This window comes from Tetrao urogallus (assembly GCF_951394365.1).
Source record: "Tetrao urogallus genome assembly, chromosome: 14".
Lineage (NCBI taxonomy): Eukaryota > Metazoa > Chordata > Aves > Galliformes > Phasianidae > Tetrao > Tetrao urogallus.
In genome coordinates this window covers 1,378,123-1,393,177 of record NC_136827.1, presented here as the reverse complement: position 1 = coordinate 1,393,177, position 15,055 = coordinate 1,378,123, and the positions used below count along the sequence as shown (strand labels likewise).

Sequence of the window (15,055 nt, the reverse complement as noted above, 5' to 3'; positions counted from 1 at the left end):
TGGAGGGACTGGGGAGCCGCCGGGGGACACCTCTAACGAACAGTTTTAAGTAACGAGTGCCGACAGTATCATCCAACAAGTGAGAGGAAAGGGAAAACGCGACAGGGCAAAGAGGCAACGCTCCGAGAGAGAGACGAGAGGGGACAAAGGGAGGCAGTGTGGAGGCGGCGCGGTGGCAGCACTCACCGTGAGGGCGTCGGGCTCGGCGGCGCGGTGCGCGGCAGCGTCTTCCCCGCGCGGCGGCGCGGCCTCGTCGGGCGGCGGCCGGGCCGGGAGCGTGTCGCAGCAGCTGCCGCCCGCGCAGCGCGGCTGGCTCTTGCGCGAGTCGGCGGTGAGCGACACGTCGTGCGAGTAGGAGCGCAGGAAGGCGCGCACGCCGTCGATGCCCACGAAGTGCGAGGCCGGCACGCCGCGCCACGCGCCGCCGGCCGAAGGCGCCGCGGCCGGCCGCGAAAGCCGCCGGCGCCGCAGGCGCAGCGCCAGCAGCAGCAGCAGCGAGGCGACCAAGAGGCACGACACGGCCGCCACGGCCAGCACCAGCCAGCGCGTCAGGCCGAGCGCGGGCTCGGCCGGCGCCGCCGCGCTGCCCAGCTCCGACAGCAGCTCGGCCACGCTCTCGGCCAGCACCACCGTCAGCGTGGCCGTGGCCGACAGCGCCGGCCGGCCCCGGTCCTTCACCACCACCACCAGGCTGTGCCGGGCCGCGTCGCGGGCCAGCGGCGAGCGCGCCGTGCGCACCTCGCCGCTCTGCAGCCCCACGCGGAACAGCCCCGGCTCCGTCGCCTTCGCCAGCTCGTACGACAGCCACGCGTTCTGCCCCGCGTCCGCGTCCACCGCCACCACCTTGGCCACCAGCGCGCCGGGCTCCGCCGAACGCGGCGCCAGCTCCACGCCCGCCCAGCTCCACGCGCCCGCACCCGCACCCGCACCCGCCGCCGCCGCCGACGCCGGCGGGTACAGCACCTGCGGCGCGTTGTCGTTCTCGTCCGCGATCAGCAGCCGCACCGACACGTTGCTGCTCAGCGGCGGCGAGCCGCCGTCCTCCGCCCGCACCCACAGCTCCACCTCGCGCACCTCCTCGTAGTCGAACGAGCGCAGCGCGTACAGCGCGCCCGTCTCCGCCTGCACCGACACGTACGACGACAGCGGCGCGCCCCGCAGCCGCCCCTCCCGCAGCCCGTAGCGCACGCGCGCGTTCGGACCCCAGTCCGCGTCCCACGCGCGCACCGTCAGCACCAGCGCGCCCTCGGCGTTGTTCTCCGACAGACGCGCGCTGTAGCGCGCCTCCGCGAACACCGGCGCGTTGTCGTTCACGTCCAGCACCCGCAGCGCCAGCACCGCGCCGCTCCGCAGCGCCGGCGACCCGCCGTCCGCCGCCCGCACCGTCACGTTGTACTCCGACGCCCGCTCGCGGTCCAGCTCCCGCGCCGTCACCACGCTGTAGTAGTCGTCCAGCGCCCGCTCCAGACGGAACGGCACGCTCTCGCCCAGGCTGCACCGCACCTCCCCGTTCGCGCCCGAGTCGCGGTCCTGCACGTGCAACAGCGCCACCACCGTCCCCGGCGCCGCGTCCTCCGAGATCTCGCTCAGCGCCGAGGAAACAATCAATTCAGGTGCGTTGTCGTTCACGTCCGTCACCGAGATCGACACCTTCGCCGTGTCGAAAAGTCCTCCGCCATCTCGTGCCTGTAACTCCAATTCATAGGAGTTCCATTCCTCGAAGTCTAGGTTCCTCACTAGCCTGATGGCTCCCGTGTCTGTTTCCAGATGGAAGACCTCCGACGCACCGTCTGTGCTTTTCTTTATCGAATATTTCACATCGCCATTCGTAGCATCGTCGGGGTCGGTGGCGGTGACGCTGAGCAGCGTGGAGCCCACGGGCACGTCCTCGGGCACTCGCACCGTGTACACCGCCTGGCTGAACGCGGGCGCGTTGTCGTTGGCGTCCAGCACAGCCACGCGGATGCGCGCCGTGCCCGTCCGCGACGGATCGCCGCCGTCGCTCGCCCTCAGCAGCAGCTCGTGAAACGCCGCCTCCTCCCGGTCCAGCGCCTTCGCCAGCACCAGCTCGGGACGCTTCTCGCCGTCGCCTCCCGCCTGCACCGACAGCGAGAAGTGCTCGTCGCCACTCAGCGAGTAGCTCTGCAGGGAATTCACACCCACGTCCGGGTCGTGAGCTTCGGGCAGGGGAAATCGGGATCCGATAACAGTTGTTTCGATCATTTCTTCCAGCATTTCGATTTCCTTGAAGCTTGGGGAATTGTCGTTAATGTCCGTGATTTCGACTTCGATCGCATAAACCTTCATCTCGCCCTCCACGATCAGCTCGCAGCGCAGCACGCATTTCTCCTGCAGACGGCACAGCTGCTCCCTGTCGATCCTCTCGGCCGTCACCAAGTGGCCGCTGCTCGCATGCAGAGCGAAATACTGCGTCCTGCCTCTATCGAGGATGCGGGTGCCGCGCCCGCCGAGCGCCGCCGGCTCCAGCGCCAGCTCCTCGGCCACGTCGCCCACGAACGAGCCCTTCGGCAGCTCCTCGGGCACCGAGTAGCGCAGCTGCCCCCACGCCGCCTCCCACGCCGACACCAACACGCACCACAGCAGCGCCCGCTGCCTCCGGCACCACCGCCCTTCTCTCGCCGCGCACATCTCCCGCACGGAACCGCCGCCAACGAACCACCGCCGCTGCCCAGCAGCTCCCACTCCGACTGCTTCTTCTTTCAATTCTCTCTCGCCTTCTCCTCCGGCTCCGGCTCCGGCTCGGCGTCCGCTGCCGACCGCTCCCGCCGCCCCTCCGCCTCGCTGCAGCACCGCTCCGCACCGCGGGGCCGCTCGCAGCCGCCCGGACGCCGACACAGCCAGCGAGCGAGCGAGCGAGCCGGGCCGCAGCGGGCGGGGCTGCCTGCAGCGCTCCGCTCCTTCCTCTCCTCCGCGGTGAACAGCGGCGCCCGCAGCCGACGCCCGGCACTGCACGCACGGCTCCACCGAGCAACGCCGCTGCCTCTGCCGCCGGAACCGCCGCCACCGCACAACCGCCGCGCTCTCGATTCCTTAATATTGCTGGCATTTCGATGCCTGCAGTCATTCTCTTCTTGCAGGTCGCTATGTAGTTCTTCCTGTTCTTCAGGTTGCTCATGACCTGTCAGACAGCAGGGCTCCTCTCTGCATCTTTCTTTCTGCTGTTTTGGATGTGTTGTCCTCTTGCATTGCATCTCTATGTCGTTCTCATGAGTCTCATCTCATTATTGCTTAAGGACCCTCTCCACCAATTTCGTCCTATTCCCCGCTCTTCTTTGCTTCCACTCATTCTCGTGTCAATTGCGATGCCATACTGTTTTGTTGAAGGTGCTCCTTATGCAGGGGTGGCAGAGAGTTCTTCCCCAGTCCCTTACTTCTTACTCAGAGCAAGGAGAACCTTCGTGGTTTCTTCCATCTCCTTACACTTCTGAGTCTTAACCCGTTTTTGCACAAGGACAATCTGACTGGGGACATCCACAGATTGATCTTGCAGCCGCACTCCAATGTAACGTCCCAAAGTTTTCCACATGCCCTTCATAATCTGAGCGTTGCATACATTCATCTCTTCAGTTGTTTGCATGTCACCTGCCTTTAGAAAATCACCACACCTTCTCCATCTCACACGAGAAAGGGATTTCATGAGCCATGGTCATTGCAGAGTGCAACAAAAAGCGGAGTTCCCAATCCAAACGATTCCTCCCTGCCATGGTGCAGGAGCCAGCAGCTCCCCTCAGCCCTCCCCATCAGTCTGTAACGTTCTCCAGTAGCCAGAGTGACACAGGAAGATCAGAGGTGATGGCCATGTTCAATGCTTGGTTATATTATGCTTCAGCTTCTTTGAACAAGTGTAGGAGAGCATTGCTGTGTTCTCCAAAAGCTTTTCATTTCTAATTCTAACTCTGAAGAGTTCTGAGAACGATGAGTTTTGTTCTGTTCTGTTCTGTCTTGTTTTCAGCACCAGCATCTCCACCATGAACCCCACTGATTTTTCTTGCAATCCTTCCACAACTCAGTGCTACGTTCAATTGTGCTTTCTGTTGTTCTTTCCATGCCTGCAGCCTAAAATAAGCCCTTCCCATGTGTCCAGAACACACCGTGAAGGGAACGTCCCATGCACATTCACCAGTGCAGAATGAAGACAAGTTCCCAATCCACGTACTTCCTCCTTGTCGGGTTAGATGAGGAGCCAGGCGTTCCCCTGAGCCCTCTGAGATGGCAGGGCCTGTGCCTCCAGTCCTTCAAGAAATGAGAACAACCCACAAGAAGTGGCCACAAGCACTGCAGACAAGTCCGTTCCACTTCTCCACACACCAAGCATGCCACGGGGCTTTCAGAGCTCATCCATGTCTGTAATGTTTGATGAGCAATCTTTTGTTTACAAGAATGGGTAGAAGAGCACGGCTGTGTTCTCCAAAACTCCTTCCTGCAAACCAGTAGCTCAGTCATGTCAAGTACTTCTGATTCTAATCACAAAGAAACTGCAGGCCCATAGGAGGGGTGCAATTAGTGTGCAGTTTCATTGACACGACTTTGCCTTTAAATGAGAACTTGGAAGTCATTGAAAATTCAAGCATCATCTTCCTGTATCATGCTTTTACAGCCCGTGGATTGGTTGAAGGCCTGTACAAAGAACATTGTCATTTATGATCGCCACAGCACTGAAAGAAAGGTGTTCAGTGAAATAAGCACTAATTTTGACACCATAATACAAACACAAACACAGTGCAGGCAAATCCACTGCTGACCCATCAAACTTCTACTCCAAGGGCAGCCTTCACACTCCTGTACTGCCTGTTGTCTCTAGGTCTGTGTTGCAAGAATGATAACCTCCAGGCTTTGAAAGCTAAGACATGTACAAGGGAGCATCTACCCTAAAGTGACCGAGAAATATTTTCTGCCATTCTTTGTCTGGGCAGGCTGCACCCACCAGATCCCTGTTTGCACGCTTGCAGACATGGAACAGCTGACAACTCCAGCCTTCGTTTCATTTCTAAGGAATTTCTAAGAAAAATACCTACCTGTGCATTGGAAGAGAACACCAAGGCACTGGGTGTGAAGGAAACCAAAGCCATCAGAGACATGCATGCAGGTGCACACGCAGGTGTAATACGGCAGCACTATGGCCGGTGTGGTCCTATGTGTTTGCAGGGAACACCTTCCCCCACGACACTCTTCTGCTCTCCTTTGGCTTCAGCATCACAGAAGTCAGTGCCTACAGCTGCATTCTACCTCCTGCCCTTCTCAGGCCTGCTCTACATACACGCTGTTTGCCTGATACTCCACATGGCGGAAACAATGCTGCCTCTGAGGACAAAGAAACCACGATCGTAGCAGAAACAGTTGCAGGCATTGGCACCAGATGTGAAAGGAAATCCAGACAAGAAGGTTTGCTTCCAAGAGGCCACACAGAGCTTCCTTACCCCAACAACTTTCCAAGCTCTCCGCCAAGCTCTCACGCACTGCACTCCAAACTCTCTCACATTTCCAGCACCACGGACATCAGCCACATTCCTGCACTTCTGTCGGACAATACTGCAGCATTTCATTCACTGCCATCGTTTTGAAGCAGAAATACACCCAAGCCTCAGCCTTGACCGCTTCACACAATCAAAGCAGGGAAACAACTCCCTCCTTTCTGCAATTCTGATGGACCTGACAACCTTCTCAGGTTTACGCCTAGAGCAGAGAAATAAAAAAGGAACAGAGCAGAGAAATAAAAAAGGAACAGAGCAGAGTTTCCCATACATCTCCGCCATTCCACACCAGCTCTGACTCTCCCAAAATACCCAGCTCAGTGGCTGACGTGAACAAGGCACGTGTACATGTAACACATTCGTCAGAAATTGAAAACATGAACCATCAACATCCAAGAAATGCAGACCAGAACATGAGAAAATCACAATGAAGGAAACGTACATCACAGGGATACAGGAAATCAGAGATGGATAAATGAGCTTTCACACTGCCATCTTATCTCATTCTAGCTGTAAAGAACTGTTCCACACACAATTTTGATGAACAACGCCTTTCAGACCAATGAGGAATGTACTGGAAACAGCACAGAGCTTTGCACCTGCTATGAAATAAAAACGTCACCTTCTCAAAACCATTCTAAATACCGACTTCATCGGAACAACACCAGATTCGCTTCTTCTTTCAACATTCACAAACTTCAGTTGCATCATCAACCATTTCCGCATTTGGCAATAAGTTGACCATGAACAACACTTCATTCGGCACTGCGTTACAGAAAGCGAAGAATGTAAAACTATTCCTATTGACGTGTACAGAAACATCTTCACAACGGGGCATTTATAAACGATATTCTAGTCTTGAAAGAGTAATTAACTACACCGAGATCCACCTTTAGCACTGGAAAGGAAACAAGGCAATAATGTTCAATCTACCAAAGTGATAAACAGCACAGTCACTGTAGAGACATCGCTCCTGGATCTATCCAAACACTATGGAACTGGACGTTGAAGTGATACAACTCTAACACGGCAGATACCATAGAAGCTGTTAGCAAAGATACACCCAGATCTACTGATATCAGGTCATCAGGACATTTATAAGAGGCTGAGAAAGTGCAAAACACATCCCCCGTTTTCCTCACAAGCCATTCACACACGCTATCTCACATCAGTTCGCCAAGACTACACGCTGTAAACACTGTGTTTGGTTGTGGTAACAGGCAAATAGGTATCGACAAAGAACGGTTTCGTCATTTGTATTCCTCAAGCACACTGACCAAACCCACCACTTGAAATGAAAATTGCATTCCGAAACACAATTCCCAATTAAAAATAAAGCCATTCTACAGGCAGAGAACAAAACAACCTGTGGACGCATAGGGGATGGCAGGATCAAAAGTCTGGGCAAGCTGGGGAGGTCAGGAGTAAAAGTGTGTTGAGTTTAGGGACGTGAGGAGGAGACCTTGCACTGCCAACGGCTGCGCCACTAAAGGAAGCCTCGAGAGGGGAGACGAAACAAGAAAGTGGGGAAAGTCAAACCCTGAAAGTGAAGGGAATGGGGAGGGAGAGACAGGGGAGCCGGGGGGTCACCTCTAGCGAACTGTTTTAAGTAACGAGTGCCGATAGTGTCATCCAACAAGTGAGAGGAAAGGGAAAACGCGACAGGGCAAAGAGGCAACGCTCCGAGAGAGAGACGAGAGGGGACAAAGGGAGGCAGTGTGGAGGCGGCGCGGTGGCAGCACTCACCGTGAGGGCGTCGGGCTCGGCGGCGCGGTGCGCGGCAGCGTCTTCCCCGCGCGGCGGCGCGGCCTCGTCGGGCGGCGGCCGGGCCGGGAGCGTGTCGCAGCAGCTGCCGCCCGCGCAGCGCGGCTGGCTCTTGCGCGAGTCGGCGGTGAGCGACACGTCGTGCGAGTAGGAGCGCAGGAAGGCGCGCACGCCGTCGATGCCCACGAAGTGCGAGGCCGGCACGCCGCGCCACGCGCCGCCGGCCGAAGGCGCCGCGGCCGGCCGCGAAAGCCGCCGGCGCCGCAGGCGCAGCGCCAGCAGCAGCAGCAGCGAGGCGACCAAGAGGCACGACACGGCCGCCACGGCCAGCACCAGCCAGCGCGTCAGGCCGAGCGCGGGCTCGGCCGGCGCCGCCGCGCTGCCCAGCTCCGACAGCAGCTCGGCCACGCTCTCGGCCAGCACCACCGTCAGCGTGGCCGTGGCCGACAGCGCCGGCCGGCCCCGGTCCTTCACCACCACCACCAGGCTGTGCCGGGCCGCGTCGCGGGCCAGCGGCGAGCGCGCCGTGCGCACCTCGCCGCTCTGCAGCCCCACGCGGAACAGCCCCGGCTCCGTCGCCTTCGCCAGCTCGTACGACAGCCACGCGTTCTGCCCCGCGTCCGCGTCCACCGCCACCACCTTGGCCACCAGCGCGCCGGGCTCCGCCGAACGCGGCGCCAGCTCCACGCCCGCCCAGCTCCACGCGCCCGCACCCGCACCCGCACCCGCCGCCGCCGCCGACGCCGGCGGGTACAGCACCTGCGGCGCGTTGTCGTTCTCGTCCGCGATCAGCAGCCGCACCGACACGTTGCTGCTCAGCGGCGGCGAGCCGCCGTCCTCCGCCCGCACCCACAGCTCCACCTCGCGCACCTCCTCGTAGTCGAACGAGCGCAGCGCGTACAGCGCGCCCGTCTCCGCCTGCACCGACACGTACGACGACAGCGGCGCGCCCCGCAGCCGCCCCTCCCGCAGCCCGTAGCGCACGCGCGCGTTCGGACCCCAGTCCGCGTCCCACGCGCGCACCGTCAGCACCAGCGCGCCCTCGGCGTTGTTCTCCGACAGACGCGCGCTGTAGCGCGCCTCCGCGAACACCGGCGCGTTGTCGTTCACGTCCAGCACCCGCAGCGCCAGCACCGCGCCGCTCCGCAGCGCCGGCGACCCGCCGTCCGCCGCCCGCACCGTCACGTTGTACTCCGACGCCCGCTCGCGGTCCAGCTCCCGCGCCGTCACCACGCTGTAGTAGTCGTCCAGCGCCCGCTCCAGACGGAACGGCACGCTCTCGCCCAGGCTGCACCGCACCTCCCCGTTCGCGCCCGAGTCGCGGTCCTGCACGTGCAACAGCGCCACCACCGTCCCCGGCGCCGCGTCCTCCGAGATCTCGCTCAGCGCCGAACGCACCCAAATCTCGGGCGCGTTGTCGTTCACGTCCGTCACCGAGATCGACACCTTCGCCGTGTCAGAAAGTCCATCTCCATCATGTGCCAGTACAAGAAGTTCGTAGAAATTGGTCTCCTCGAAGTCCAGGTTTTTCAGTAGCTTGATCGCACCCGATTCTGACTCCATGAGGAAAGTATTGGAAGCCTTCCTCGAAATTTCTTGAAATAAATACTTCACGTCTCCATTGGTTCCGTCGTCGGGGTCGGTGGCGGTGACGCTGAGCAGCGTGGAGCCCACGGGCACGTCCTCGGGCACTCGCACCGTGTACACCGCCTGGCTGAACGCGGGCGCGTTGTCGTTGGCGTCCAGCACAGCCACGCGGATGCGCGCCGTGCCCGTCCGCGACGGATCGCCGCCGTCGCTCGCCCTCAGCAGCAGCTCGTGAAACGCCGCCTCCTCCCGGTCCAGCGCCTTCGCCAGCACCAGCTCGGGACGCTTCTCGCCGTCGCCTCCCGCCTGCACCGACAGCGAGAAGTGCTCGTCGCCGCTCAGCGCGTAGCTCTGCAGGGAATTCACACCCACGTCCGGGTCGTGAGCTCTCTTTAGGGGATACCGCATACCTGTAGCTGCCATCTCATTCATTCTCAGTTCAATTTCTCCCTCTCCAAAGCTTGGCGCGTTGTCGTTAATGTCCGTGATTTCCACTTCGATTGCATAAACCTTCATCTCGCCCTCCACGATCAGCTCGCAGCGCAGCACGCATTGGGGTTCCGTTTCGCACAGCTGCTCCCTGTCGATCCTCTCGGCCGTCACCAAGTGGCCGCTGCTCGCATGCAGAGCGAAATACTGCGTCCTGCCTTGGGACACCACGCGGGCGCCGCGCCCGCCGAGCGCCGCCGGCTCCAGCGCCAGCTCCTCGGCCACGTCGCCCACGAACGAGCCCTTCGGCAGCTCCTCGGGCACCGAGTAGCGCAGCTGCCCCCACGCCGCCTCCCACGCCGACACCAACACGCACCACAGCAGCGCCCGCTGCCTCCGGCACCACCGCCCTTCTCTCGCCGCGCACATCTCCCGCACGGAACCGCCGCCAACGAACCACCGCCGCTGCCCAGCCGCTCCCGCTCCGACTTCTTCCTCTGCCAATTCTCTCTCGCCTTCTCCGGCTCCGGCTCCGGCTCGGCGTCCGCTGCCGACCGTTCCCGCCGCCCCTCCGCCTCGCTGCAGCACCGCTCCGCACCGCGGGGCCGCTCGCAGCCGCCCGGACGCCGACACAGCCAGCGAGCGAGCGAGCGAGCCGGGCCGCAGCGGGCGGGGCTGCCTGCAGCGCTCCGCTCCTTCCTCTCCTCCGCGGTGAACAGCGGCGCCCGCAGCCGACGCCCGGCACTGCACGCACGGCTCCACCGAGCAACGCCGCTGCCTCTGCCGCGGGAACCGCCGCCCGGCACAACCCGGCACGCTGCGCTCCCTCCGCAATTTCGGAATATTCTTTTACTTTCCCCTTCACCCCGTCGATCTCGACTCCACTGACACGACAGACATTTTTTGCATTCTGCTCGCTGCCGACAGCGGCACAGATTTCCCTTCAGTCCGTTATTTCTTACTCACACCACGGTGACTCTCTGTGATTTATTCCATCTCTTCACACTTCCGAATCTTAAGCCGTTTTGGCACAAGGACGGTCGGTCTCACTTCAGGTGTCCACTGATTCTTCTTGCAGTCGCTGATGCTCCAAAGTTTTCTACATATCTTTCACAATTTGTGTACTGCACACATTCTGATTGTTACTTCCATGACAACAGCCGTTAGGAAATTACCACACTTCTTCATCTCACACAGGGAAGGGATTTCTTGTACTGTGCTCATGTGGGAAAGTGGAGTTCTCAAACAAACGATTTCTCCCTACCGTGGTGCAGAAGTCAGCAGCTCTCCTCAGCCCTCCCCATAAATGCTGTGATTGGCCACAAGCTCTCCATATCAGTTTGTAACATGTTCCCGAGTAGCCAGCGTGCCACAGCTAGAGCAGAGGTGATGGGAATATTCAATGCCTGACGATTTTCTCTTACCACTTGATTGCACGGTGGGTAGAAGAGCACGGTTGTGTTCTCCAGAAACATTTTTCCTGCAAGGCAGAGGCTTGGTTCTACGTGGTATTGCTGCATCTATGCGTAAAGAAACAAACATCCAGCTGACAGTTCAAGCTGCTTCTTCGTTTGCTTTTTGTTAACAAATTCCTTCTTAGAGGAGACAAAACAATTTCTTCTTTCTTCAAGGCCATCGCGATCGTGGATATGGAAATGTGGTAATCTTGGGTGTCATTTCTAACACGTAACAAGGAGAATCTGTACTTTTAATTCCAACTCTAAATACTTCTGAGTATTATCTAATTTTTGCAGAATCAGCCTCTGCACCACAAACTCCATTCACTTGTGGTTTCTGCTGTTGTTTCAATGTCAGCAGCCTTCAAAAACTGTTCCCCTGTATCCAGAGCACACTGCAAAGAGAATCTCCCATTCACATTCTCCAGTGCATCATGAGTAGGAGCTCCCAATCTGTGTAGTTTCTCCTTCTTAATCTCAGACATGGAGCCAGCAGTTCTCCTGAGCCTTCTGGGATGGCAGGCTCTGGGCCTTCAGTCTTCCAAGAACTGTGAACAACCAGCATGAAGTGTACTTGAGCACTGCACAGAAGTCTGCACCATTTGCCTGTCTAATTAGCATGCCACAGGGCTCTGAGATTTCAAGGATGTATGCAGTGCTGGATGCCCTTTTGCTACCTCCTAATTGCAACAATGGGTAGAGGAACATGGCTGTGTTCTCCAAAACTCCTTCCAGCAAACCAGTAGCTCAGCCATTTCAAATACTCTGATTCTAATTATAAAGCTGGTCATTGTGAGGGGCACTGCTTCAGTGTGTTGTTTCATTGACACAGTTTTGCCTTAGAATGAGCTTTTAGTCAATGAAAACTGGAGTTGAATCTTTATATGTCATGATTTTACATCCTGTTGAACTGGTTGGTGGCTCATACAAAGAAGACAGTCATTCACGATCACCACAACCTTGCAAGAAAGGAACCTAATGACATAGACACTAACCTTGACCCAATACTAGCAATCAATACTTCGTACAGGCATACAGGCTGCTGACCCATCAATCTTCCAGATTCAAGGGCAGACTTGATGCTCTTGAACTGCCAAATCTCTATGATCTGTGATCTCTTTGTCAGCACTGCAAAAAGAATAATCTCTAGCCTTTGGAAGACTTGTACAAGTGAACATCTACACAAAAAATGACAGAGAAATAATTTCTGCCATTCTTTGGGCCATCTGCACCCATCCGATCCATCTAGTATGCGAGCAATCTTGGAGACTGGAACACCTGAAAATTCTGGCCTTGCTTTCACTTCACTTTCAAACCAGATACCTGCTCACACATCAGAAGAAAACACCATGGCATTTGGTGTGAAGGAAACTATGCCCTTCAGTGACACACATCCAGGTGAACATGCAGGGGTAATATGACAGCACTACATGGGATCTGGTACGGCTAAAGATCAGTGCTTTCAAGAAACATCTTCCAACCCAACCTCCAACACTCTTTCACTCTTCATTGCCTTTAACACCACAGAAGTCAGTGCCTCCAGCTGCATTCTATCTTCTCAGGCCTGTTCCACACACACAACTTCTGCCAAATGCAGGATTCTGGGGGAACTAACGCTGACTCTAAGGACAAAGAAACCATGATAGCAGAAATAGATGGAGGCATTGGCACCAGATGTGAAAGGAAATCCAGACAAGAAGGCTTGCTTTCCAGAAGCCAGACAGAGCTTCCTTACCCCAACAATGTTCCAGACTCTAAGCCAAGCTCTCACTCACTGCACTCTGAAGACTTTGACTCTGTCAGCACCAAGGACAGCACCAGCATTCCCACTTTTGTCAGGCGATGACAGGAGCGCTTCATTCAGTGATACTGCTTTGAAAGAGGAACATACACAAGTTTTACCCCTCACAGCTCTACACATTCAAAATATGGAAATGACTCCCTCACTTCTGTAATTCTGATGTACCTTCCAATCCTGTAAGGTTTACTTCTAGAGCTGAGGAATAAAAAAGAGAGCAAAGAGTTACCCGCACATCTCTGCCATTACACACCAGCTCTGGCTCTCCTGAAATATTCAGCTACTGTGTGATGTGAACAAGGCTTATGAACATACAACACGTTACTAAACAAAAACAAACAAAAAATCCACACACCATTTTTGCTGGTTTTTGGAATACAGCGTAAGTACTTGGACATAAGGCCAAGAAATGCTGTCATCAGTCAAGCAGCACATGGAAGCATTCAAAGACAAAAGTGGCTGAGAAACTTCTCACGAAGGAACAGTGGTCTTCTCTGTGGACACTAAAATTCAATCCCACAACTTCTGGAATCTAATCAGTTTTTATGCTGCAAGTAGGGCCCTACACTCTTCCCCTAAAGCACCAGCTGGAGGATTTTATTTTAGGAAAAATTCACCACTTCTCAGAAAACTTCCAATTCTCCTGCTCTTCTCCCATGATTATGAAACTTTAAATGAAAAGGAGTTAATATGAAAAATATTTCAACTAATTTCAGGAAACCATTGAATCAGAATTGCTCAGGTTGGAAAAGACCTCCAAAATCACTGAGCCCAGCCTCAACCTAACCAGACTACCCTAATTCATACAACCCATTCCATGAGAGATTCAGTCTGAATGCCACACACAACATTCTGACTTTATGTGTTTCTTGAGACTAGCTCAAGGAAGCCAGGAGATTTGAAAATACAGCCTTATCATTTCCAAATGCATATACTTTGTCCAGAACAAGGGAAACAGGGAACAAAGCTACATAGGAAGAAGGCCTACAAACACAAATACAGCTATGAAGAAAATCTACAGCATGATGTCACATCTAGATAAATGAGAGGTTTCACACAATAAGCCATTAGAGATTTGCATTATCATTCAACATACAGAGACAAATTTAATGATAAGAGAATTATCATTACCATGCAAGACATTGAAACTGGGAAAAAGTGCTTCATACATTCTACAGGTGTAGGCACCAACCACGAATCCAAAGCGTTGTCCACACAACATGATCGCTGACACACCTTCTGTCCACATTCAAATCCAGCCACTCACCATCCTTGCCCTGCATTCACAACCTTCCCGTGCACCGAGGAGACACACAACACGAAGCAGTGTGTCAGCTCCTAGCAGCAGCACATCATTCAGTGACAGCTGAAGGAAACATAAGCGTATCCAACTCCTTTTCACAACAGCTGTAAACACGCACGTCAGGTCACCCATTTCATTGAGGCCTCTCTTCCACATTGTAGACTAATTTAACCTTCAATAATAAACAAAGAAAAACTGACAGGTGACAAACCCACAAAGTGGCTCTTCTCCTGACAACTGCCTTCTAGCATAGTCTCATCCATTCCGTGAACGTCCTCATCCGTGAGGTCAAGATTCAAACAAACCACTTTCCTCCACGAGTTCTTCAGATGCAACATCCTCAAGCCATTTCCAAATGACACTCCTGAGTTTCTCTTGAATGTTTGTTGATAACAAACAGCTCCAAGGACCAGCAGTTCAACCTGTTACTCTACTATGTGTACAAATACCATGACAGGGGTGCATACAGGGACATTCTCTCCCTCAACATATCATCATGCAGAGAGCATGAGAAGAGTTTGAATGTAAAGCAGACATTAGATATAGGGCCATTAACCTCCTGTTTCAAGACCATCACACCCAACACGTCCAGCACATGTGCTATTGGGAAGTCATCCAGCCCTGCCAACAACGCAAAGTGCAAGGTGGCAGTCAAAACAAACTCATGGTTGGAAGCACACAGAAATAAAGAAATCATAAGTTGAAGTCTCTCCTTGTTGGCCTCTTTCAAAAGGTAATTCTGATAATCTACAAGACATCCTCTCTAATCTTCTTTCTTTTACCCCAAAGAGAAAAGGTTGTCTACTGCTGATTAAGACCTTGTGAAAGGAAGGAGGAATTTCCTGTAATACAACACTCTCATTTTGCAGCGTAAGAGCATTGGCCAGAAATAGAAATCATGAACCGCAACCATTCAGGAAGTACAGGACTGAAGACACGAAAATCACAGTGAAGGAAATGCACATCACAAGGATACAGGAAACCAGAGAAGGTTAAATGAGGATTCACACTGCCATTATATGCTGTTCTAGCTCTACAGAATTATTCCACGCAGTTTCGAGGAACAACTCATTTCCAGGCAGCTATTGTTGCCTCTAATGACAGACAATTGCAGAATGTAGTGGAAACAGCATAGAGCTTTGCACCACCTATGAAATCAAAATGCACCCATCTCAAAACCACGCTATCTATATCCTAGGTACCAGCCCAGCCTCTCACCTTCTCC

At 55.2% G+C, this 15,055-nt stretch overlaps 1 protein-coding gene and 1 pseudogene across 3 annotated transcripts in view; both read right to left on the bottom strand.

The window, feature by feature from the left end:
• Positions 1-15,055, bottom strand: part of LOC306951775 (protocadherin gamma-C5-like) — a gene marked incomplete at both ends in the record, with an annotated part of 64,553 nt that overhangs the window by 45,793 nt on the left and 3,705 nt on the right. Inside the window, 2 exons of one of the 2 annotated variants that reach the window (XM_079542314.1) lie at positions 187-429; positions 844-2,649. The exons of the other annotated variant lie outside the window; for it this stretch is intronic. Of the exons in view, the coding sequence (XP_079398440.1) occupies positions 187-429; positions 844-2,649 (2,049 nt within the window). Of the gene's footprint in view, positions 1-186; positions 430-843; positions 2,650-15,055 lie in introns of those variants that run through there. 2 annotated transcript variants of the gene reach the window in all.
• LOC306951877 (protocadherin gamma-A5 pseudogene) lies at positions 7,098-10,034 on the bottom strand (annotated as a pseudogene). The gene has a single exon. The product of its transcript is annotated as a protocadherin gamma-A5 pseudogene (transcript).